This window comes from Watersipora subatra, chromosome 1 (assembly GCF_963576615.1).
Source record: "Watersipora subatra chromosome 1, tzWatSuba1.1, whole genome shotgun sequence".
NCBI classification, from domain to species: domain Eukaryota; kingdom Metazoa; phylum Bryozoa; class Gymnolaemata; order Cheilostomatida; family Watersiporidae; genus Watersipora; species Watersipora subatra.
Window position 1 is genome coordinate 17,663,613 of NC_088708.1, and position 27,815 is coordinate 17,691,427.

General features: G+C 35.5%; 1 protein-coding gene and 3 non-coding genes across 4 annotated transcripts; all 4 read right to left on the reverse strand.

Moving 5' to 3' along the window:
* Positions 1-32: 32 nt before the first annotated feature.
* Positions 33-27,073, reverse strand: LOC137406492 (DNA repair protein complementing XP-C cells homolog). The gene is made up of 17 exons (XM_068093111.1): positions 25,690-27,073; positions 22,473-22,605; positions 21,510-21,588; positions 15,669-15,887; positions 15,271-15,333; positions 14,832-14,962; positions 11,883-11,934; positions 7,998-8,019; positions 5,161-5,304; positions 4,671-4,826; positions 4,075-4,132; positions 3,753-3,867; positions 2,868-3,053; positions 2,677-2,758; positions 2,439-2,532; positions 366-547; positions 33-161 (listed from the first exon to the last, which is right to left on the reverse strand). Exons 1-17 carry the CDS (start codon positions 27,071-27,073, stop codon positions 151-153), a joined length of 3,111 nt encoding a protein of 1,036 aa, XP_067949212.1. The 3' UTR covers positions 33-150.
* Positions 7,361-7,433, reverse strand: Trnaw-cca (transfer RNA tryptophan (anticodon CCA)). The gene has a single exon. It is a non-coding gene; the product is annotated as a tRNA-Trp (tRNA).
* Positions 9,226-9,298, reverse strand: Trnaw-cca (transfer RNA tryptophan (anticodon CCA)). Its single transcript has one exon. It is a non-coding gene; the product is annotated as a tRNA-Trp (tRNA).
* Trnaw-cca (transfer RNA tryptophan (anticodon CCA)) lies at positions 9,864-9,936 on the reverse strand. Its single transcript has one exon. It is a non-coding gene; the product is annotated as a tRNA-Trp (tRNA).
* Positions 27,074-27,815: the final 742 nt, after the last annotated feature.

Here is a 27,815-nt window from a genome sequence, read left to right on the forward strand (position 1 = left end):
ACTATAAAACAAAAATACAGTATGTAATATGCAACAGAGAACTGGGTAGTAACTATAGAACATGAAGCGCATGCTGAAATTAATTTTTGTTGATATGTATGTCTGTTATGTATGAGATTGCTGTATCCGATGAGTCTTCCCCTCATTTCCTTAGAAGTTATCTACAGCACAGATAGCAATTTTAAATCTACCCATAAACACATACAACATTACAGATATTGTTTCAAAAGGGAGACAAGAACATTAGAAATACGCATGCTCCACTGGGGGATGCATTAAACCTGAATGTTGCAAAAAGATGAACCATCCTCAGTACAGTTAACAATCATCAATTGTGCCGTAGGTTCATTTGGTTATAATCTCACCTTTGCCATAACGTAGCCTCAACCTCTCTCTGATCAGTAAACCTTTGATCAATGTTTTCCAATTGCCATAAACACGTTTTTCCACTTTTTCTTGAGCCCTCTTCTCTTCCTCTTCTTCATAATCATCAACAGCTGCCAGCAATGCATCCTCAAACTCTTTACAAATAACCCATCCATCAAATCTGCAGCCATAGACAAGATGACCTATACACACAGGATTTGGTGCTGTGAAATATGTTTTAAAAGGGCTCATTTAACAAAACAAAAGAATAAAGTCACGATTACAGTGGATCTTTGGCAGAAAAAATCTTTCTAGAAATGATAAATAGCATCTATTGTAATGATTAACACTAAACAACTGTCCAGATCACTATCAGTTGTCAAGAACGTTACACTGACAAGTTACAGCGATGAAACTAGTTTGAAAAGGTATTGTTCATGGGTCTAGGGTTAGTAAATGCTATCTGCTATTATCTATACAAAGATTAGTTACACGCTGTCAGTAGCGCGCTGAATAATACAATGTGATCGGTATTCAATTGATAGCAATTGTTTGGTCAGTTTAGTGAAAAGGTTCACCAGAAAGCAAAATCCCCCAAGACTTGTCATCAAAATCACTTAAACACTTACTAGTATAAATAGAGCTCTCAGTTGATTTAGTAAATCGGGAAACAACATAAGTCAGAGTTAATATTTGCCTGCCTGTCGCAACCTTCACATATTGGGATATTTTTATAAGAATAAATGGTATTTTGTCTTATTCATTTCTGAGTTCAAGAGTATTTGAAGCAATTACAACATTAAAACAAATCGATTACATAAAACTATGTGAAAACTAAACATAAAAACCTTCATTGCGTGTAAAACTAAATTAATAAAGTCATAATCAGTACGACGGTGTTTTAACTGTTATTCTACCTTAGAGAATTACAGGATGGGCATGGCATACATTCGTTGGTATAGTGAGTGATGGAAACACACAGTGTAACTTACTCTAACTTATACTAGATATACCAGTTTAATTAATAAAGTTGACATATTTTTACACATTAACCAGCTTATTCACTTTTACTTACAAAACTGCTTCGAGAAATTTTAGATGTCACATGATGGAAATTGCTTCGCATATCGAGTCAAGTATTCGATGAACTTTTAGGTCACATCACGGAAAATTATGATTTAAAGACAACTAAGTTGAGGGTCACTTCACAATTACAATTATATATACATATAAAATCACATTATACAAGTTGAGTAACTCAAATAATAAAAAAGAAATGATAAGAAAGCGCTATTAAATTAAATATGCTATTAAATGCAACATTTAAACAATTCAGCTTTACCAAGGCTTTTTATTACTGTACGTAATGTTATACATACAGAAGTGAGGTTTTGCCAAAATAGTAACTTTTCAGCTTCCACAACTACATGACAAACCAATATCAATTCAGTACCCACGCCTGACTTCAGACATGCATATTATTTACATACAAACAAAACATTACTAGTTTTTTATGTAACTGATTGGCTTCCATGATTCCATCGTGGTATTCTACAACACATTAACTTTGCTATACTTTTTTATTAAGAGCACTGATTTTTGTTACGTACATATTAATTGTTATTAATATTGTTACATATTAATATTATTGTTACGGATAAGATATAACTATGAAGAATATCATACTTCTGTACTTAATGAAGTTTGTTAGTCTGAATATCATTCAGATGTTGTGATATGATACTATAAAGTGCATTCAGATGTTGTGATATGATACTATAAAGTACAATCAGATGTTGTGATATGATACTATAAAGTACAATCAGATGTTGTGATATGATACTATAAAGTACAATCAGATGTTGTGATATGATACTATAAAGTACAATCAGATGTTGTGATATGATACTATAATGTATCACGATTACGTACTAACTAGAAAAGCAAAGCCTACTCTTCAGAAGCTCCCTTACGATTTGTTCACACAACTCCAAATGAAAGTGTATATGAAAACGCTATTCTTCAACTAGGTACTACCAATATGATACATGTAGATGAACACCCCGACTTACAAGGGAACATTAGCGGAAGAGCGGAGTTGCCATCCAACCATAGCTGGTGCGCAGTCTATACCCATTTTACGAGCTATCTTCCCTATTGAGTCGACTACAAGAGAAAACATTCCGACCATTGATCGTAGGAGATGAGTGAGCTGTTCAGAACAGAATGGTCAACAATTAACAAAAGCATAAAATCATATTTGTATGAGAAAATTAGTATGAAAATGTAATTATAAATACAGCCACTTACTTCTGATTTGTACGCAGCCTTTTGGTAACATTTGGGGTTGGTACATATCAACATTTCCGTAGGCATTTTTAGGTACGATACCCTGCAACAGGATTGAATAAAAATCAACAAGTAGCAATGACTACCACAAGGCAGATATATTATTAGACTGTCCTGCGAGAGACTTGCTACACACATTCCAGAGCACTTACATTTTCGGCCGTAGCAGGAACATAAGGCTCCGTTTGCCAACGTCCAAATGTCCCCAACGTAGCTTCTGTACGCTTTATTCCATTCTTCCAGTCCTTAAATGATGGCCTTGGTTTAACAAACTTGTATGGCTCCTCACCCACTTTTACCTGCAAAGCCTCCTTTAGCCATTGCTCCCTGGAATGAAGCTGTAATGGGCAAAAATGAGCTGATCACAGTTCATTTATTAACTCTTTGACTACCAAATTAATTTTTTTAATGGTACAATTAAATATTTGGTAAAATCTAATATTTAACAAAGGCTCACATAAATTGTCATAACCTTTGAACCACAGTCTATGAAAAATATTTTGATAGCAAATTAATGAACATAAAGTTCTACATCAGCTGATACCATAAAAAAGGCTACAAATATGTTACAGACACTTTTTTAGCAGTTCTCGCTACTACCATGAGCATTTCCATGAGCTTCTTCAGCGTCAAACAAGTTGTCAATATTATTGTAGCTTGTGACGTTATTATTACCACTGAAAATAAAATAATCTCTCTCGGTAGTTTAATTGTTCAAAGTTCATTAATATACAATTACTGAAACCTTCAAAGCTGTAACATGCCTGACACGAGTGGTCGTTGCAAAGAAATTATAACCAAAAAGTTAAGTTTTTGTAAAGCGAAAGCTAGCTACGGGTGGACTGTAAACTTATTTTCTATTGGCTCACGCAGGCGGACGACTGTTTCCTTTCATTTATGTACAGACACAATAGGCTAATTAACTACTCATCAGAAATGTTTTGTACGAAACCTGCTAAAGCCGGACCACGCAGCTTTTGGACATACGCAAAAGCTGTGCCAAGCCACAGAGTTAAGCAGCAACAGCAACAACACACCTCATGTACACAACTCCTAGAATAGATAGGCTCTTTTGTCTTTGTGTATCCCATAGGAACTGCTGTCCGCGGGTAGATGGCTTCAAATTTGAGTAGGTGTCTCTCCAGTGCATACCTGTCAACACAATTGTGTGATATTAACCCTGTGCAGTTACAATGTTAGCAAATGTAGACTGAGTTGGCTATTACAAATTCCAACTAGCTTGTAAAATTTCCATTTTTGTGAAATCTTTTACACAATGAACTGCGATGAAGATATATTGCCAAAACCTATCAAGCAAGATTTGGCGAATGTGTCAAGAAGGAAGTACACAGTACTAACAAAGGATGGTCTTTGAAGCCAGAAATAGTACTAGGGAATGGCATTTGCTCCAGATTATCTAAAAGAAAAAAATAGACAAAGTTTGAATACTAAAATAGCATAAGTTGGTCACTGAATACCCATTTCTGAGCTTTAGGTAATTTATTGCAGATATTTTCTCCACTTTAAACAAAGGAAAGCCATAACTACTGTCCCGCCACTTTATTGAACCACACTCGAACCACAACACATTTTGGTGCTTTGCATTTATCATACATTTGAGTTGAAAATGTAGAATAATTTGTTTTAAAAAAAGTTGAAAATTTAGAAATTTGAATAAATTTTATACATTGAAAGCTTACCACAGCTTACCTATACACATAGCAGCAAACACATGCCTGTGTTTCTCATATCGATCTGTCGGCTTAACAAACTCTTAGTGAAAAGTTGGACTGTCAAATTTAGTGGGAATCAGAAAGAAGCCGGAGATGTTGTACATGTTATATATGATGTATATACAATCAACAAATGGTAGAAGTTAGCATACAGTATATACACAAGATTCCTTGTTGTGATACTACTAGGTACAAATATATTATCGAATGCATTAATCATACTTTGGAGTTGGCTGTCCTCTTCTTTAGTTTTCTTAGATTCTTGAGGCCGATAAGGAGCGATTGTCTTCTGCCACCATTTATCAGAAACTCGAAGCTTAGCTGTGCCTGTCATCCACTTGGAGTCATATTTCTGCGTTAGATCCTTAAACTTGCCATCTGAACAAGTATCAAGCACCTGAGCATGCCTCATGAGACCAGCTAACAAGCCTGCTTCTGATTGGACAATTTGTAACTAGGCCAAACACCATCATAATCTCCAATGGTCGAGCAGTGGGTAAAACTTGAATTTAGCCAAAAGTGTTTGCATCATACGACTTTTAAGCCAATATTTACAACGCGTCGTACATGTGTCGCTTCAGGTTCTGGTCGACTTATGCATGCGGATTGTGACCAATGAGAACCAGACCTAAACTGATATTGTATATACATGTAGATTATAGATAACATACCCTAACAACAGCATAGTTACAAGAACTGCAAAGGAACTCACCGTTGTCGTATGACACAATGTATGTGATTGGTTTAGACAGCTTCACTTCAACTTCTGACAAATCGGCTAAAATGGCTCCACTGCCACCAATTGTCAGCCATTTCTTGGCGCTCACATCATACGCCTCCAGCCAAATCTGTTCATCTTGTTTCCCAATTTTGTCTAGAGATAAACCAAAAGTTGAATCCTTGCCGACTACATTTCAAGCATTTGTATCAAGTACATGATAAAACTGGCAGCTGTCAACTTATGTTATACAAGGAACATCAGTTTATGGTTTCTAGGTGGAGAAAAACACTGTACAAAATGACTTGTAATAGTGCAACAATCAATACGGTTGGAAAATACCGTATTTTCTTCAATTTTTATACATGTATAGGTATATATTATGTAAGTTATATAAGACAGTAGATGGAGCTTTAACCAATCTGTTCAAGAAATAATTCGATTGCTAAGACATAAAATGTACTTTAGCAGAACATGTTGATGAAAAAAATTGAGCAAAACATTTTTGAAATAATATTTTGTGAGGCAGCATGATAAAATATCGATATACAAAGATTCAGGGAAGTTCAAAAGGTTGAGTCGCCACATAATAAGAACCAAGTTGGAATCAGTGGCAAATGACCTGCTAAACCATGTCATGTACATGTACCATAGCATGTCAAAAATATGTTGCAAGGTAAGTTTTCTCAGGCTGTCAATCCTCAGTAAATTAAATTTTCAATGTTTTAATGTAGTTTAAAACTGGATTTTCAAACTTCACAATAGTTCACCACAACACATGCTCACTATGATGAAACTATTTGCCAAGTTTTCTTACTTTTACAGAGATGGTTGGTGTTAGATAGCGTACGACTTCCTACTCTAAGAAAACTCCTGGGTTATGATAAATGCATTAAAACAAAGAACAATCAGAATGACAACAAAATGCAGCAAACTGCATCCTGCCAGCGACCATTATTCAATGCAAATAAGATTAAGCTTTTCGATTTGAAAGAGCAAACTGTGAATCAGCTGTGACGTCTGCTGAAATAAGCTTCGAGCTTGACATGACTCAAACACTGAGCATTTAAATCTGATGCTAAGCAGCTGATGCCACAGCGTAAACTGGAAGGTTTGAGATAAGGCAAAAAACTGCAAAGAGGCTTCCATGAGAGCTGTCGAACTTGAGAGCAGCAAAAGAACTATCTTCTGAGGTGCACTGAAGTCATTGATGTGCTATTGTATACCTCGAAATGCTGATATTTTCATCTGGTTAATATTGTATCAATACCATGGATATGCATTGAGAAAAATTATAATCCTCACAGAACTTGAGCACACAGCCTGCTGATTTGTAGTCGAACCATAGGCAAAGATGGGTGAAGACAAAAAACCTAAGGATTATTACACAGCCATGTCCGATCTCACTGAATGCAATGCAAGACATGCGTTGGTGCACGTCGATGACTGGTTAAGATGTAAATGTGAGGGTCAGATAAACAGTTTGTCATTCAGTAGCGATAAGAAAGATCATTGCCAAGCGTGTCTTAAAATTCTCGTGTATCATTATTGCTTTGTAATGCTACATCTACTTTTTGACACTCTCAGATCGATTTTTAATACCGACTTTCATGGCCAACAGTTTCTTGACAAGCTCAGTCCTTTAAATTGTATTGAACTAATTGTGCAGATTTCCTTGTTTTAGGTGTTTTTGATAAGATGTAAGTTCATAGCTACATTTTTATCTATCTCTTAAACCTTTTCGTGATTAAATTTGTGTTATTTAATGTACAGAAACAAATTTAAAGAACAGCTAAGAAAAATGGCATGAAAAAATAATGTGGTATTATCTGTGATGACAAAACAAACTTTAGGCTGAATAAACTGCTGTCGTATTAATATAATATAATATACATTTTATTTTTAATCACTATGTAAATATGAACCAAAAATAAATTTCGACCTTGTCGAAGCTTTCGTACAACTTTATGAACTGGAGTCAGGCGCGCTACCAATTACACCAGAGTCAAACTTTTCACCGCTTTGAAGACAAAAGCTGACCAATCATCGTCGCAAAAAACTATTTCATAGCAGTTATGCTTTGGAAAATAAACAATTTTTCCCTGACGAAAATCTACGGCTGATGACCAAAATCTTAACTTTTAATAAAATATTATTAGTTAGTTTATATTTTAAAACAAGTAAAAAACTGATATGACCCTGACGTGACTCGAACACGCAGCCTTCTGATCTGGAGTCAGACGCACTACCAATTGCGCCACAGAGTCGATACATCATTACCTAGGAGTAGAATCAGAAGGTGCGAGAAATCATCACCAAAGAATACTTTTCAGAGGAGCTATTAAATGTGGAGCAAATAATAATATTCTATCGTTTGGGTTTTCTCAAGCAGGGTTGGAAAAAACCACGGTTTTTTTATGAAAAAACAGGTTTTTTGTTTAAACCGGTTTTTATGGTTTAAACCGGTTTTCATAATTTTACCAGTTTTTGCAATTTTAAGTCTAATTAACATCACTTACTATAGCTGCATGATTGAGTATTGAACATACATATATGGAATCATCTGTTAAAGATGGTGCTGTGGGAGTTGTTATGGGAAATAAGAGAGAGAACAAGGAAATTTCGGAATGAGTCTTTAACCAAACATGATTGATGAAATACAGAGCAGAAATCTTATCACATAAAGTTAATATTTTACATACAGCTCTATGTATAAGTAGGAATTTTAATCCAAGTGATTAGTCGTATGTAGTGTAGAGCAGAGCATAATGCAGATGCATTGCTAGTGTTTGGAGCAGTGGCAGATGACTCAACTTCTATCACCTGAATACTAGCATCACTGTCTAAATTGGTGTTTTCAGCTTGACATTTTGCTACGTGAGCTTTAAGCCTATCTGCGTGACCTCGCATTACGACAGCACACCTATTACACTTTGTCTTAAAACCTTTGCCTTTGCAGTTCGAGTGAAAAACTGCCAAACGGGATCCTGTTTGTGAGGCATGTTGGAAAATTGAGGCACAACTTTAACTTTTCAAATCACAAAAAACTTGATAAACTGAATTGTAACAATCCAACTACTTTGTCTTGTGCCCAAGAAATGAAATATTAGTTTGCGAACTTAAAGCTTTTGCCCAAAAGGATTTTATTGTTTTAATTTCCAATTACAAGTAATCCTTTCTCACTGGCCAGACTTGAAAAAGTATTCATTCATTATTAGAGACGATGATTGGATTAGTATATTTCACATGGTTTTTATATTTCACCATTAAAGAGATCCTTATATCACTTGATAAAAGCAATTGAAAACTAAATTCACTAATTCATTGTTGTGCTAGGATTTCATGTAGTTTCAACTTGAGCTCCGCCATCAATTTACTATTGTGTCCTAAATAAACTTCCACAGTTGATAATTACATATAATTGCATTTCTATCGCACATAACCACTAGAAGCTTAAAATATTATGTTTTTCACAAAAAATAATGAAAAAAACCGAAAAAACCGGCTTTTAAACCATTGATTAAAAACAATTGGTTTGAACCATTGGTTTAAACCGAGTTTTAACCGCTCGATTTAAACCGCACTGGTTTAAACCCTGTTCTCAAGTAAATTTCAATACAACTTATTTTGAACACAATGCTATTTTCTCGGGTGTATTTCAAATTGAAATAATTTATCGAGTGATCGATTACTCAGTAAATTCTCGGATAATATCGATCCTATGAATCAAAAAACATATGACCCTGACGTGACTCAACCACGTAGCCTTCAGATCTGGAGTCAGACTCACTACTAATTGTATCACAGAGTCAAAATATCATTCAAATCAGCGAAGAATGAGAAGGTGCAAAACAATTACCACAAAAAAACTTCATAGAAGCTGTTTAACTTGGGACAAACGAACTATTTTATTGTTCAAGAGCTTTCAAGCAAGTTTCCATACAACCTATTTTGAATCGAATGCTATCTTCTAGTTTGTATTTCGAATCACAATTTTGTACTGAGTGATTACTTGGTAAACGCTTGAATTACATTAATACCAAAATAAGAAAAAAGATATGACCCTGACGTGACTTGAACACGCAGCCTTCTGATCTGGAGTCAGACGCACTACCAATTGCACCACAGAGTCAACATATCCTTCACTTAGGAGAAGAATCAGAAGATACGAAATCATCACCACAAAATACTTTTTATAGAAGCTGTTTAATTTTGAGCAAAAAAACTACTGTCATTTAATAGTTCTCAAGTAAGTCTACATATGATCTATTTTGAATCAGATGCTATCTTCTAGTTGTATTTCGAATTAAAATCCTTTATCAAATGATTACTCAGTGAATTCTTGAATTATATTTATTCATTGAAAAAAGAAAAATATGACCTTGATGCGACTCCCAACACGCAGCCTTCTGATCTGGAGTCAGGCACTATCAACTGCATCACAGAGTCAAAATATCGTTCAAATCAGCGAAGAATGAGAAGGTGCAAAACAATTACCACAAAATAACTTCATAGAGGCTATTTAACTTGGGACAAACGAACTATTTTATTGTTCAAGAGCTTTCAAGCAAGTTGCCATACGACTTATTTTGAATCGAATGCTATCTTCTAGTTTGTATTTCGAATCACAATTTTGTACTGAGTGATTACTTGGTAAATTCTTGAACTACATTAATACCAGATTAAGAAAAAAGATATGACCCTGACGTGACTCGAACACGCAGCCTTCTGATCTGGAGTCAGACGCGCTACCAATTGCGCCACAGAGTCGACATACCTTAGGCTGAGCAATATTCTATATAACGCCTCCATGTTTACAAATTGTTAGAAATTTTTTGTTACTGTTGTTCACCGGCATATCTTTGCCGGGTTAGGTCCATATTGTCACGGAATGTCACCCGCTTATATTCACGTAGTTTGGCCAAGTTTACATCGTGCGTACTATAATGTGCCTAGACTTCAATAGCTTTCGCCGGCGAACAATCAACTAGAAAAACTACAAACGTAATTGTCATCACAAACGGCAGAAATATATAACAGCGATAATAACAAGTCTAGAAATTAATTGCTACCGATGTACACCACATGTACACCTGTGGTACCAGCACATTTTTTACAAAATGTGAGAAAGTGATTCACAATAGTTTTATATGGGATAAAAAGCTGACAATCCTCTCCATAGCTGTTTGAAAGACATACTGGGAGCAAAGACCAACCCCTCAATGGAAGCACTCCACCGTATCACAAATATACCTACATCTGAGTCTCTAAACTCCAGAGACATATACACATACTGTAGAATGGCAGTCGAACAGACCTATTTCACAAAAATTGTGTTATATACAAAAACAAATTTCAAAAGTAGATACATTCTCACATTGTAAGCCTAAATAGTAAAAACACAACTACAGCAGATATGTCAACAAGTCATTTAAAAAGTCTGCTATTTGAAAACAGCTAATGATTAGCTACGACGATGGAGAATTCATCTGATAACAGGACACTGCTCCACTGGTTTATTGAAGGACCTTGAAACAGAACATCTGGAGAAGAACCCTATTCCACTTACCTATAGTACCAAGGAGACAAATATCTTTAAGGAGATAAATAAGGAGATAAATTATTTTAACAGGGCTCTTCACAGGCCACACAACCTTACAATATCACCTATACAAACTCAAATTAACATTTACACCAACATGCACATGCTCGGATAAAGACGAAACAGTAGACCATTACCTATACAGTTACCTTACATAAATATAAGATAAAAACTATTTCCTAACCCTCACAACTATCAGCATCTGCTTGAATTTATGCATGAAAGCTGCCGATTCAATCAAAAACATAATTAATCCACTGCAGATAGACCATACGGGTAAACATCGATGATACTCACACAGACAGATGATACAGACCATATTATAGTCATCCAATTAGTAATCAACAATCAATCTTGCCGCGATCAATACTGATAGCAAATCTAGCCTTCAGACATGAACACTTGTATATAGTATCAATCAATTTGTTTTTGTATGTTATTCCGCATAACTTATTTGAAGTCATCCTCTCATGTAAATTTTCTCTTAATTCTTTACACAAATAATCTCAAACATGAATTGTTCCCTGCTATTTTGTATTCAGGATACTTTTACAGCTTACACTTTATTTGATAATATGCCTGCTAATAGAGGCTTTTTTATTTTGTTATTAACTAAATAAAAGATTACCAACTTCTTACAAAAACAGAAATCTTAGTATTTGTTACAGCAGCAAAAAATTAATTTTATTTTATGTATTTAATTTATGGTGCCGCACGTCGCCCTTCATAATTTTGAGAAAAACTGCTATTGCACATCACAAAATTTTACTTTGATGAAATCTTTCACCTGATAAATATAATATATCTTCAGCTGGTGTAACACAGCAATAACAAAAAATATAGAAGAGAGAACAAAACAGAAGCCATGATATGTTGAAAGAACAAAGGACCAATTATCACTAGTGTTACTAGGGGTTGTTGCTGGGAAATGTACTCATAAAATGATAGCATACCCGGCATACAGTTGAAGAATGCAATAGCATTTTAATCATCTCTATGATTGGTGGAAACCGTAACTGGTATTTGTGCAAACTGTTGAGGTGGAGACAACTACACACATAATTCATCATTTATAAAAATAGCAGTGCAGTTACAAATATAATAAAAATATTACAAACTGAATAGAGATACCTGGAGTGAAGGGAAAGTTGATCTTGCCTTTAGTCCTGCAAAAGCAGCAAATCGACATTTAGAGAGGTTACTCATTCACATTAATACTTTATTAGTTGGTGCATGACTTCTTGACAAATGCGTCAGTGTTTAACGTTTCCTAGGTGACAAATAATGGTGAATGTAACAAAGAAATAGCTATGGAGTGCATCGACACTAGCAGAAATAATAGCGCTTGGGAATAGAGCATTCGGGCTGCAAAGGGATCAGAACCATGAAACCACAGATCTAGAAACTGGAATGACAACATATGTTTCTTAACATAAAAACACAACAGCCTTGACTTATGTTAAAAGCAACTAAAAATGCTTGTCTCAGGTCCAACAATTGCAACAGTTAGTGTATTCTTTCTTTTCACTAGACCATATCGAAATTTAATACAACATTCAAAGAGGGCAATAGACAAGCTACAGGAAATTTATTGATGGTCGCACACCAGGCTGTTGCTAAAGCACATTAATTACATAATTTTTTTATTATATATTTCAATACATCAGAATCTTGGCTTTCGAACGAGCCTATATTTAATACACAAAAAATAATAGAACTATGAAAAACAGGGTGTCAAAAGTATGTCCTGCAAAAAAAAACACTTGGTTCAGGTTCTCAAAATGTGATGTCACAATTATTATTTAGCCTTAGGTAGTCGATCCCTTTCGCTGCCATTGAGGCTGCGCTTTTCTGTGACAATCGGTGCTGTTACGCTCAGAGAGCGCTAATAATAAATTAGGATTCTAGATAATCAACAATGCCCGGGATCGTGCTAACGCCTGACCAATACAAACACATGTTCTGGGTTAATTAATTATGCTTCAATAAATACACTGTCGTTGATAAAGGTAATGAAATCACATCGATTAAATTGTGACCTGCGGTTGCGTGGCCCTAGGACTATATGTCAATTGCACTTTCGGAGATCACGCAATGCTTGAAACTAATTAGTCTCAGTCGCAATAAAACATCACAATAAAATGAGAGGGCTAGTGCATTATATCATCGGGAAAACATAGTATGGTGCTTGGAATTTGAGTTATTTATCATAGAAATAATCTGTACATGGAGAACTAATGACACTGATTCCTTTGTCATCTTCATTGGTTTTCTGGAGTTGTCCTATCTTCGCCTGACACTAGCGTCATTATCGTAATTGATAAATATAAGCGGTAAGCAATAAAATAGGCGGTAAGAGCACACAACACCGCATAAGAAAATTGTGACGTCACAATTTCCGAGCCTATGCCAGTAAACATTTCTGCGGTAGAGCTCTGGGGAAATCCTATAAACACCAACCAATGTCTGTCTCACCATGGCAAACAATAGCTCATTCGAAAGCCAAGACTCTGATGTATTGAAATATACAATAAAAAATTATGTAATTTATGTGCTTTAATACTAATAATTAACACTCAGCTGTCTGCGTGTCACTAATCAGACTATTCTCACCACAATCCGCCAGTGTTTCCAAACGTCGACTTAAAATCATTACCATTTGTTAAAGTTTGACCATAACTGCAAGAGTGCTTTTTATCTTTTGTGCGAGTAACTTATATTTGCATTATCAGTAGATGTTATATTTCACGTTAAACATATCAGCATGTCAAATGTTATAATAGCTTACATACTTTTAACATGCTAAGCAAAGGTTTTGGGAACCTGGAATATCCAGTTCGACATAGAGCAAATATAAGCACCCAAGCATAGATCAATCCGGGAGGAACATTTAAGAGTTCAGATAAAAGATCATTTTATTTCTGTTCAACAAAGCACTTGTAGCCCATAGCCTCACTTGTATCTAACATCTGTTACAACTTTTGTCTCATAATACTCTGTGTCCAAATGATGTTTGCTATTTTATTGATTGTCGTGGTTCCCTTGATGTCTTGCCAGCTGCATGACTAAAGGTTTGCATTTATCTAGCATCAATGCCAAGGCTTTTACCTAATACACAATCAAATAGCATCGATATAAGATTTGGGTCGCCAATAGAACATAAGAAAACTTTGCCTTGGTTGACAAATGGACATCCTCATAACACTACACTCAATAGTAATGGTCAGAAACTTACTAACAACAGCCGAACCTCAAAAACCTCAGACAATTTCGCTGCGTGTCAAAACTGTCACATGCCAAAACAAAGATTCTTAAAAAGTACACTGCATTTCGTTTAATATCTTATACAGCTCAAAGACTTAATGATAAATATTTTAATACCAAATATTAATTATTATTAATTATTATCAATAATAACTAATTAATATTATTATTAATACTTTATTTATTAAATATAAGTATTAATAATAATATTTTTAATCAATCAGGTATCTGTATATAGCATTAAAATAAATGCATTATAGAAAACTATGTAAAAGATAAATATAAAAAACTAGATGATATGAATTAAATAAAAAACTGGATAAAAAATATGTATTGATTGGTACTTTACAGTAGAAGGCATAAAAACAGAAGCACAGGCTAGTTGATGAGGAGATTCAGAGGCAGCGATGATGATAGAGCAACGTGGTGTAACTAAATTCAATGTCAACAAACTACAGTCTAAACTACCTTGGTTGACACATCGACTGTTGTTTTTATTACTTATATACTTTTTGTTTAAAAATATATTTAAACCTGCCTCAGTCAGTCTCAAAAGTCAGCCTCATTTTGGAGAAACTTCAAACATCGTACAACACAAAGTATTTTAAATATTGAGCCAAATACTGGTTCAAAAACAAATTTTTTTAAATTTCAAACTTTATGTCATTTGTAAAATAAGTTGTTCGTATGTTGAAGTGATCGCTAAGTTGAGGTTCGACTATACTTGGCACTACAAGTAACTAGAGACATAAGCAGCTAAAACTGACAGCGGGTCAGCAGAGTGGAGCAAAACACTCACTTTGAGCCGGAAGCCTCAGATTTCGCGATTTGCTGAAGCTTCTGAAAGTGAGCAATCCGAAGAGGTACTGGATACCAGGCCATGCATAGTCTTGCTGAAGCACCGAGAGCCCGCAGCATTCCGAGCACAAACTGCAATTAGTAGATTATCCTTGGGGGCTACTAATATAAGTACGTCAGGTATTCGATGAAGATTGTCTCTATATGGAGCACAAAATATGGATGAATGTAATGATAACAGGTTATTATTAACAACTACGGTGAGTATAAATAGTGTCGAAGTACAGTTGCCATGGATAGGCCACAACATCAAAGGAAAGAGTCCGTGGGTGTCAGCGATGAGAGTAAACTTAGCCTGAAAGTGAGACAACAATGACCACAAAGATAACAATTGTCATAGAAGCGAGGCTAAAATTTTCAGAGGAGTCTAGAGTACTTACAAGGAGCAACTCATCAGTCCTGTGTAATTTTCCGGAGAGCAGGCCTTCCTCAAAAGTGTCCAACTATAGAAAACACAACATAAATATTAAAAGGTTATTCACATTAAATTTTAGAAGTTTTGTCAGAGAATATAGATATTTTTTATCATTAGAGATTTTGTTTGTTTGTTTTAGCATGAAACATCGTGGCAGTGAGATCACCTGAAACAACAAACAAAATTTTAAATGATAGCAAAATATCTACACTTGCTGATGAGATATTTTGAAATTTGATGTGAATTACCCTTAAAGGAAAGCATCAGTGTTACAACATGAAATTAATGGTGCGCGTGGTGTTTAACATGTCTATACGCAATACCGAGTCAGTGCAACTGACTTAAAACAGATCACAAACTCACCAAAGACTCACTGTTGACACTTGACTGTAGGAGAGGCTTGGGCACCAATTTGACTCTTTTTATGATTGTAGATAGAATGGTCATGATGTTTGCTTCTGTACACTTTTTACCTTTAAGGGTAGTCTTCTCAAAAGAGGAGAGAGCGAGCGCCTTGAAGAGCTCATCGTTACATACGGCGTTCAATTGTTGCCCAGATGAAAGTAGACAGAGCAATTCAACCTGCAGGAAACAGATGCTGCCTATCGGTCATAAATTCAGTCAGTTTTGGAGACCAGGCTACTCAGTAACCATAATAGAGACAACATGTTTATCTCGGAGTATAGGGCTAGTTTGAAACTTTCATTGATTCTTTCAATAAGTTCTTTATAATTATAGTAGGTGTTTGTTTCATTAAAGCACATAAATTACATAATTTTTTTATTGTATATTTCAATACATCAGAGTCTTGGCTTTCGAATAAGCTATTGTTTGGTGTTTATAGGATTTCCCCAGAGCTCTACCGCGAAAAAGTTTACTGGCGTTGTCTCGAAAATTGTGACGTCACAATTCTCATTTTCGTTGTTGCATGCTCTTACTGCTTATTTATCAACTACGATAATGACGCTAGTGGCAGGCGAAGGTAGGACAACTCCAGAGAACGAATGAAGATGACAAAGGAATTAGTGTCATTAGTTCTCCATGTACATATTATTTCTATAATAAGTACCTCAGACTCTAAGAACCATACTATATTTTCCCAATGATATTATGCACTAGCTCTTTATTTTTAATGTAATGTTGCAGGTGCCGGCTGAGACTAATTAAATTCAAGCATTGCGTGATCTCGCGAAAGTGCGATTGACGTTTAGTCCTAGGGCCACGCAACCGCAGGTCACAATTTAATCGATGTGATTTCATTTCTTTTATCAATGACAGTACATTTATTGAAGCATAATTAATTAACCCAGAACATGTGTTTGTATTGGTCGGGCATTAGTACGATCGCGGGCATTGTTGATTATCTAGAATCTTAGTTTATCATTAGCGCTACTCGGGTTTAACGGCACCGATTGTCACAGAAAAACGCGGCCTCAATGGCAGCGAAAGGGATCGACGACCTAAGGCTAAATGAGAATTAGGTCGTCACATTTTGAGTACCTGAACCAAGTGTTTTTTTGCAGGACGTACTTTTGACACCCTGTTTTTCATAGTTCTATTATTCTTTGTGTATTGAATATAGGCTCATTTGAAAGCCAAGACTCTGATGTATTGAAATATATAATAAAAAAATTATGTAATTTATGTGCTTTAAACTTACTCATTCTAAATGCTCATAACTTCCGTTCAAGAGAAGATAATCGCAAAGGAAAAATACCATACCGCTTGGCAAACTTAAATATTAGTGTAAACTCTGCTATTATGTCAACCTGGCCTAATCTCTAAAAAGGCACACTTTAAATCAGTTTGCTATGTTTTTAGTCACAATTGGTCAGACTTTGGCAATAGAGATAAGCCCAACTGTGGCCGAATGTTTACAAAGGAAAATTAATGCACAGCAAGCCATACACAGCAACTATAGTGGAAATGATTGAAGCTGGTGTGTACCAGAAGAGCTAGAGATAGCAGCTGGTGTGTACCAGAAGAGCTAGAGATAGCAGCTGGTGTGTACCAGAAGAGCTAAAGATAGCAGCTGATGTGTACCAAAAGAGCTAGAGATAGCAGCTGATGTGTACCAGAAGAGCTAGAGATAGCAGCTGGTGTGTACCAGAAGAGCTAGAGATAGCAGCTGGTGTGTACAAGAAGAGCTAGAAATAGCAGCTGATGTGTACCAGAAGAGCTAGAGATAGCAGCTGGTGTGTACCAGAAGAGCTAGAAATAGCAGCTGATGTGTACCAGAAGAGCTAGAGATAGCAGCTGATGTGTAGCAGAAGAGCTAGAGATAGCAGCTGATGTGTACCAGAAGAGCTAGAGATAGCTGCTGGTGTGTACCAGAAGAGCTAGAGATAGCTGCTGGTGTGTACCAGAAGAGCTAGAGATAGCAGCTGGTGTGTACCAGAAGAGCTAGAGATAGCAGCTGATGTGTAGCAGAAAAGCTAGAGATAGCAGCTGATGTGTACCAGAAGAGCTAGAGATAGCAGCTGGTGTGTACCAAACAAATATAGTGTACGATGAGTTCATAAAAAGTAAAGCCAATATCGCGCAGAAGTGTTTTATTTAAAAATAAATCAGATTAAAAGCTTTTCATCAACCTTGTTGTGAAAAGGTCAACCACGATGCATAGCTACATAATAAAGGGTCAGTATTGCAATGTTCTAAAACATATTTCATCTACGAAAGTGGCTTTCATAGATCTACTAACAGCGGGGCAAGGAAACTTGTATAGTATCATCAATTGTTGGCGTGTCTAAAGCTCTTATTTAAGCTACACTTCAGTTATTTTGAGTGAAAGGATCTCCTGGTAAGTCTTTTAGGCAAGTAAAAAACCTGGTAGAAGTTTTGAGGCTATTGAAGATGAAGCTGTCACAGCGAATCATTTATACACAGTTGACTTTTATGTGCAAATGAAACTGTAAAAAGTAGTCTCAAAACCTTGATAACAATTTATTAATTTTAATTTGAGACAGCAAACATTTAATAGACCATAAAATCTCATGTTATAATATGTGAGTATTATTTCAGTTGTGATTACTACCATTGGTGATTTTCCTTAGAATACCTATTAAGAAATGGTTCTATACCTGTCACAACGAATCGTTTTCATACAGTTACCTTTTAAGTGCAAAACAATTGTTTTTGCTACAACTAAATACAAGTACTTTCTTTGCTTTTTTAGATTAAAACAGAACCTGACATAATTTCTCGCATAATTCAGCAGAAATAAAATAGTTTTAATCTAATCCCTCGATGTAACAACAAAGATAACTCGATGTGAAAACTGTAAAAATGCTCATAGCAGTACTCAAGAAGATATACGTACAGTCAAACATGGATAACTCGAACTTCAAGGGACCGAGCAAAAGTGTTCGAATTATCAGAGCATTCAAGTTATCAGAGCACTGTCACAAGTCCTTGTATTTACTTATTTATTAGTAGATACATGTACATATGCAAACTATAATATAAATCAAAAGCACAAATGGCTAGTTTCAAATTAAATGCTTCTAATGTAAAGTTTAAAACGTTTTTATCAAAAAGTATAGAGATTTTTCTATCACTTGAGATTGGTTTGTTGTTTGAGGTGATGTTATTGCCAGGACGTTTTTTTAGATTGACATTGGCAAAACTTGATCGTTGTTGAAATGCTCAAAAGAAAAGACATCTTTTTCTTTTGAGCGTTTTACCCACGATCAATTTTGCCGACTTTTCTTGAAGTTTATGCAACTTCAAGAAAAAGTTACCAAAGAAAAATCCCTTACTTTACCTGGGATTCGTTAAGAGCAACACTCCGAGGCAGTTCAATTAAAAGTTTTACGAGGTTTAACGGTACATTGTATATCACTCACGCTTTTTGAATGGATACTTATTGAATGTACACACGTATTCTGTGTTTAGGTCAAACGATGAAAAGTTTTTTTTAGCTAAGACAACGTATACGTTTAGTAAAAACAATTTTAAGACGTTTTAAACATTCAACATTCCGACGTTGATTCAACACGGATTCAACGTCGGAAAACTATTCGTCACGGGCTAGCCGGGTCACGCACTCAAGGATTTTCGCCACGCACATGCAAAACAACATGCTGTTTTTGTTTTGTATGTGCGTGGCGAAAATCCTTGCGCGCGTGACCCGGCAAGCCCGTGCTATTAATCGTATAGCAGTGTAAATCAAATTTGACCAAACCTTTAGAAAAGTCGTTGACAAAATTATTTTGCCGATGGTGGTAATAACAACGCTTATGAATTACGAAAATATGAGGTTTACCTCTATGGCTTTGATTAAAGTGATTTTCTAAAGCGATAACAACCGTTTCGGTAGCCGTTAGGCAAAAAAACAGTTCGAATTAACAGTGTTGAGTTCGAGTTATCTATAGCAATTTATCATTACGTGGGAACGGACCAAAGAAACTGTTCGAATTAACCATGTTTTCGAGCTATCCGTGGCCGAGTTATCCATGTTTGACTGTATATGTATATTTATTCCTCTACAAGAAAGTAATATTTTGTGTACATATTTCCAATCTTCACACCATCATGTATTAATATCTCTTTTTAAATGCTAAGAAATGCATCCGCAAACGCGTAGATGAACTGTCCACACATATAGCGCTATGTGGTTTGATCAATTCAACTTGATATTAAAGTATATTCGGGAGTTGAAGCTACATTCAGACTAATGTAACTAATAGGTGTATTACAGTTGAGACAATGAAGCTCAAACAAAGTTTATCAGAGACTGATATACCGGAGACTAACACACCCAACATCACAAAGTTTATCAGAGACTGATATACCGGAGACTAACACACCCAACATCACAAAGTTTATCAGAGACTGATATACCGGAGACTAACACACCCAACATCACAAAGTTTTGCTCTTAAACCTTAACGGCTATGACAGTCATACATCGACTTACGAGTTTAATGCGAGTCTGGGACTGAGCTCGTATGTCAATTTACTCGCATGCTGGTGCAATTTATTTATATGTAGAAGAATTAAATATATATTGATTGGTTTCCATACTCTAAAAAACGCAAACAAAAACACATTGTAACAGAAAAAACATGTTGGTTATTGTCCTAACTCACCATATGCTTTCAGAAAGCAACAAATAAAAAATAATGCAAGGAAATGTGATTAATTAAAATGTAAAATTAAATACATACAATAGAAGCTAACGCTAGCATTTGCCAGGGAGGGAGAGATAAGTTATCCTTCATTGACTTGGAACAGTTGACTTCAAAAAATTTGGATTCTGATTCCAAGACTTAAAAGCAAACTTTCATTTTAAACTTAACGTAATTAAAGTTTATTTGGCGTTCATAGTTTTAGGTTTCTCGCAGCTTAGCTAATTTTTCCTTTGTTTTGCTCTCATGATCAGTCGGTCATTTTAAGAGAAACCTATCTAAGGACGTTTGCCTTTGTCGCACTTTCAACATGTTGCGAAAAGGATGAACACGGGTGTCGTCACAAAGGGCTAATGCACGACCACTAGCCAACTTGTCCGAATGTCTATTTTTATAGTCTTGATAGATAGCACCGGCCTTTTCACATAGTATTATTTTAGTTACGCTGTCGCCGGCCAATTGTTTGTCTTTTATCCATAGCCTGAGCAGTTTCTCCATCTCATCGTGAATATTGCTGTGCCAATTAGACACTATGGTTAATCTATGGTTAGTCCTTTTGCAAACTTAATGCCCTTAATATAATCCTTCTGTTTGATAATTGTACATATTGTGGATGTATTTCTGTCATATTGCTATCACGCATACACATTTCTCATATTTTTTAATAATTTCACGTTTAATATCAATTGTTCTCATTCACTTTTTCTTTGCATTATCCTTCATTGTACCGGTTGGCTTTCGGTCTACGCACAGAACTTTCAATTCACATAACTCTACAATGAACATCGCGCACACAAAATACACGGTGCGAAAGTATAACCTGAGCAGTTGAAAAATACAGAATGATGCTGTTCTCATAAGACACCTCCGACATACTTGGCCACTGACTCGCGTGCTCGTATCTCAAACATGGCTCGTATGTTAGTGCTAAAACTTGCTTAAAAGCTGGCTCGTACCTCAAGTTTCTCATATTTTGGGCACTCGAAAGTCGAAGTATGACTGTAATGCCAACGACTAGAAGTCAGGATCGTTCATCAATCGGTATCGATGTATCAGTGTGTGTTAGAACCCTCACCTTGTGTCGATACTCATGCTCATGTTTCATGTACCTCCTCCATAACTGCTGAGAATATGTGAACCAATCCCAGCCTTTCCTAGTCAATAAATAGTTTCATCAAAACGTTGCCTTATCAATTGAGTGTAAGTATAGACACTGCTCTAAACTGAGTGTAAGTATAGACATTGTTCTATCAACTGAATGTAAGTATAGACATTGCTCCATCAACTGAGTGTAAGTATAGACACTGTTCTATCAATTGAGTGTAAGTATAGACATTGCTCTATCAACTGAGTGTAAGTATAGACATTGTTCTATCAACTGAATGTAAGTATAGACATTGCTCCATCAACTGAGTGTAAGTATAGACATTGTTCTATCAACTGAGTGTAAGTGTAGACATTGCTCTATCAACTGAGTGTAAGTATAGACACTGCTCTGTCAACTGAGTGTAAGCATAGACATTGTTCTATCAACTGAGTGTAAGTATAGACATTGATCTATCAACTGAGTGTAAGTATAGACATTGATCTGTCAATTGAGTGTAAGTATAAACATTGATCTGTCAACTGAGTGTAAGTATAGACATTGCTCTATCAATTGAGTGTAAGTATAGACATTGCTCTATCAAAGTATAGACATTGCCTTATCAATTGAGTGTAAGTATAGACACTGCTCTAAACTGAGTGTAAGTATAGACATTGTTCTATCAACTGAGTGTAAGTATAGACATTGCTCTATTAACTGAGTGTAAGTATAGACACTGCTCTATCAACTGAGTGTAAGTATAGACACTGCTCTGTCAACTGAGTGTAAGTATAGACATTGCTCTATCGACTGAGTGTAAGTATAGACACTGCTCTGTCAACTGAGTGTAAGTATAGACATTGCTCTATCGACTGAGTGTAAGTATAGACACTGCTCTAAATTGAGTGTAAGTTTAGACATCGCTCTTTCAAGTGACTATAAACAGAGACTTACTTTTTCTCCTTGGTAGAATCTACTGTTACTTGTACACTTTTTATTCCTGTTGGCAAATCTAAAATATGGATAGATATATATATATATATATATATATATATATACATAACAAACTTAATGTGTACAAGTACACCTTGATGACTAGATATGTAGAATAAAGTTTAAAATGTAGCAATCATATATCATAACCACTAGACCAAAGACATGAAATACAAAACATACCCACATACATATACAAAAGGTCCAAAGATATGAAGGATATATTTATAGAATATACTAGAGCGCAAACCTACAATGAAGTCTAAACAAATAGGTCTAATACAATTGGAGCTATCTTTTAGTTCAAAATCTGCTGCTACATCATTGTAGATGGTCAGGCTAAATCGAATAACTCTTGGCTAATTTGAGTACAACAACAAAAAAGCAGACTGCCAGCTCATAGTAATGATGACCAATTGAGCTCAAACGAAGCGATCGAGTTATGTTACAAGAAACCTTATGATAGGCTCTGTATAAAATGATGCAGAACTTTTGCATGAAGTCAAACCTTGAAATGCCGAGTTAACCAGTTTCAATATTAGCTTTGTATGTCGCAAACTAATATGTTGAAGGAAATATTTCCATGAGAATCCCTCAAAGAATGCATCGAAGTTGGTTTAACTCATTCGAGAGCTGAAGACAACGAGCAATACTCTAAGTAACTTCTAGGCAATACTAGGCATAGCTTCAAAACAGATACATTAAAAAATATTATGTAAAAACTACATGTATGGATAGTGAAGCATATAGTGTGTAGTAGAGGTGGAACGAGACAGGTTTTTTATGTTCGAGACGAGACTCGAGACACTGTCTTGTAAAAATTCGAGACTCGAGACAGTGAAATAATGAGCATTTGGTGATGATATCACAACACAAGTACTAGCGTACTTGGTATATATAAAATTGATAAAGCTCTTTTTAAATTGAATTTTCACCTGGTGTAAACGATTTGAATACAACATTTTAATAGTGATATGCATGTAGTTTTTGTAAACAAAAGTGACACAAACAGCTCTAAAATACCGAAATTATATATTCTAAGAATATTGAGCTTGATTTATCATAATTATTAAAAAACATATTGCTTTGTACATGTATATTTTTAACATTTATTGAATAAGTCTTACATTTAATGTAATGTGTAATGAAACCGTTAGCCGTCGCTCTACAAAGAAATACCGCAACTAAAAGAACACACGATAACACTTTCATTCTTATCGTTTCATTAATGTTAAGTTTTGTTTGTGTATTAACTGTAGTATGTGAATTATATTTAAATTGTACTCATGAAATTATATGAATTACTGTATACATGTACATGTGTATTCTTATATTGAACTAACAATAATGGCATTGTTAACCGAACACGGACTATGGTCGACACGGCCTTCTGTTCGTTTCTTTGTGTCCGGGCAAGTTTTACCCGCGATTGGTAGTATATAAAAGAGGCCCGAATTTTATGAAGGGTAGTTGGTGTTTAGACACGATAAAATACAGACATTTTACCCCCAATAGTCTTATTATCCGAGGATTATCCGAAGAGTAATTAGATACGACCCGGTATCTGTTTTAAGGACACTGAACCGAACTACAATATATTAACAGGGCCGTTGTCCGGACTACATGATTAGACTCGGTGGCCAACATAATCAATAGCAACAGGTAGTAACGGACCGGGTATAACTTTAAAGGCAGTTGCCCGCAATCCATTACAATATATGGAGTTGTTGCTACCGCAAGAAGCCCTGTTTTAACAACCGTGCGCAGGAGCTTTAGTTCTATTTCCTGTCTCGAGTTTGGCAATAGTCAAGTCGAGACGAGACCGATACGAGACCGATACGAGACGAGACAGGTCGATACTCGAGACGTCCCGTGTCTCGTTCCACCTCTAGTGTGTAGAGTGAATTCCAATCCACTTTAATAAAATCAGTTCACATATATATATGCCATATCGTCCCCGATTGGATTAAATATACACATATACATATATATTAAGTAATATTTATATACATTGTATATACGTGTATGTATACATTAATTTATACATATATATATATATACACACACGTTATAATACTACAATATAAATATAAAGAATACTGAGCTGTTAGGAAATTCACTACAAATCTGTTTTAAACAGATATAGATCTGCTCTTAACATATATACACTATCTAAAAATGTCAATGTTTGTTAGTCTGTCGTTCATCTGTAGTCGGCTGTCTGTCGTTTGTCTGTCCAGTAATAGCGATAAAGTTATAGCAACAAAAAATCACCTTCGTACTGGTTTTGAACTCACTACACTCAAATCACAAATCTACTAACAAGCACGCCTAGCCACAAAGCTAAGCCGCTCTTATCAAACCCATCGCTCTTACCTAATACTGTATATCCTTTTCGTGATTGTAAACGCTAAATTATTAACACGGCACACGATGTTTTTTTCCATCTTCGCAATACGAAAACGAAATTGTTTTCGCCATACGATATCAACAAAAATTTCTCTCAAAATTAAAATAATTAAAATTTGGCAGTCGGTGTACTGCTTACCAGGAAATAACGGCTATCTCACTTCAGTGTTATTCGTTATAAGGTATAGCAAAAGCGAAACTGAAAACAGATAGATAACTAATAAAATTTTAGCCGATGACAAAGTTGAAGTTTAGTTTGGTAAAATACATACTAAAACTTAGCTTAAAGTATATTTTTAGTAAGCTAAAATGATTTAAGTTAAATTCAGCATTTAAAGTGGTTAGGCGCACTTGTTAGTAGACTTGCGATTTAAATGGCGTGAGTTCAAATCCAGTATGAAGGTGATTTTTTGTTGCTAAACCTTCATAGCTACACTGGACAGATGAATAACAGTCAAACTCTGAGATTTATAGATATATATGCAAAAACAATGCACAAATAATACATATACACAAAATCTAAGGATGTACTAGCACTAACAAAATGGTAGCTTAAAGCAAAGTTGTAACACTGAAATTATCTTAGTAACAGTTAATTCTATAAGAAATTGATTTAAACCAAGTGGAGTCAAATCAATTATTATTCCATTTACCTCATAGAACTTCTCTTTTGCATTGTTCCAGCATTACTTATGTTTAATGGTTTTTGTAGATCTATTCTACACTAACAATAGAGGACAACAATTTTTGCAGAAGGGACACTTCTTACCTTTCACTTCTTCCCAATCAGCAGCATCATCGTCAGAAGAGCTGGCATCTTCATCCATTGTGGATGAAGCAGCTTTTGATCGTTTTTTAGCAACTTTGGATTTCATTTTTGAAGGTGTTGCTGGAGATGGAGCAGCAACACCTTTAAATGCTTTAGATGGTGCATCTGTAGATTCTTTTTGCGAGCGCTTGAATTTTGCCAAAGCTTCATAATTGAATGGGACCTTGCCTACAACTAATTGGTTCGATTTTTTAGGCTGGTTTACTTCAAACTTCCCAGGCTTTTTTTTACCGCTCTTAGATGACCTTTCTTTCAAGCCCATTGCAGGAACGGCAGAAACATATTTTGTAACTGCAGTTTTATTGACTGGTGGTTGAGCTGCTTGCACCTGCTCGGGTTCATCACTATGCACCTCCTCTTGGGAATCGACATCACTGTCAGTTGCAGAATCACTGACTGGACTGAAATCACTATCCTTATCAGAGTCATCATCACTTGTTACCGATTCTTTGTAGCTTACCAACTTCACTGTACTTCTCCTCGGTGCTTTAGCAGTAGGATTCTTAGCAGAAGGTTTATGTGGTGAGCTGATCTTGTCTGATGACCTCTTTTTGCTCCTTTTCTGTGTAGAATTTTCAGATGAATGCATTTCAGATAACTTGTGGCTAATAGATTTCTTTGAAACTTTTTGATCGTTTGCTGAAGATTTGGTTCTGCCTTTTTGAGAATCTTTGAGAGCAATTTTGGAAATAGATTCACTATACAAATCTTTAGCCATCCCCACTTGAGGCAGTGACTGCAATGAACAGCCACTACTGGGATAAAGGGAACTATTCGAGTCAGACTCAGCATCTTGCTTTCTAAGCTTTTTTAAATCAAAGAACTTTCCTGCACGTTTTCTCTGTGTCTGACCAATGCTTTTTCCATCACCTGCTGCGTTATCTTCATTATTGTTGTTGTTCACTTCAACTTTGTTTGTTGCTAATTTGTTTCGTCTTCCGCTTCTACGATTGCTATGCTGATCATTTTGTATAATCTCTACACCGTTTTCAACCTTTGAAGCAGAACTTGATGTGTTAGTTTGCATTTCAGACAGTCCTTTTCCATTCAATGGATCCATTGATTTGGCTTTTCGTGTCAGCTTTTTTCGGCTACCGCTAGGACACGTGGTAAGTTGAATCTCATCTACTGCCTCTACACTGCCCTCCACAACTGATGTTGAGCCTGATGATGTACTTGTTTGTTTTTTATAAGAGCTTTTCTTAGTTACTGGCTCTACCTTTTCTAATGGCTCTACAGATCTGGTTTTGCGAGTTCTAAGCGACATACCATTCTGCTGCTTCATCATCGAAGATAATTTCTTAGCAGGAGTTGCTGGACCCATTACAGAACTTGATTCATAACCCTAAATCAGTATTTCAATGGCTTATTGATAGGTGAAGGGATTAATGGAATATATAATGAGATAGATAGTAGATTAATGGATAATATAGATAGTAGATTAATAAATAAAATAGATAATAGATTAATGCGAATATATACTGCATTAAAAACTAAAGAAGTTCGATAAGAGTATGCACATTGCTAGTTTGCTATAAAATCTATGACACTATGAGCATTAGTCAACTGTGCTTTTATTGAACTATTAAAATGAATATTTCTAATAATTTCACATAACATCCTTGTGGCACAAATCTTGAGAAAAGTGCCTTGTCAGATAAAAGGCATTTTTCATCGCACAGCGTTATGGCTACTTTTATGTGAGTTATATTAGGATATATTTTGTTGTGCGGAGTAGAGTGAGGACACAGGAATATGTGGCTATTTAAAAGGTCGCTCGTGTCCTAATCAAAGTGGATTAGCAATTCAATAAGCCATTGGGTGAAAACAGTGCTACAGATATTGCATGACAGATGCCATTTCTCTTTTATGTTTTTGAAGCTTAATATAATAGCCAAAAATGTGAGCGCTGAAAAACTACTCTAAGCCATTTGGGCTAGCCTCAAAATGCGATAGCTCTAAAAACTAAGTATAGCATCTTACTCGACAAACCTGAGCTGTGAAGAGGGAAACCTAGACTGACTTGTACAAAATTTAAAGAAATTACAGTAATGAGTGAAGTACAA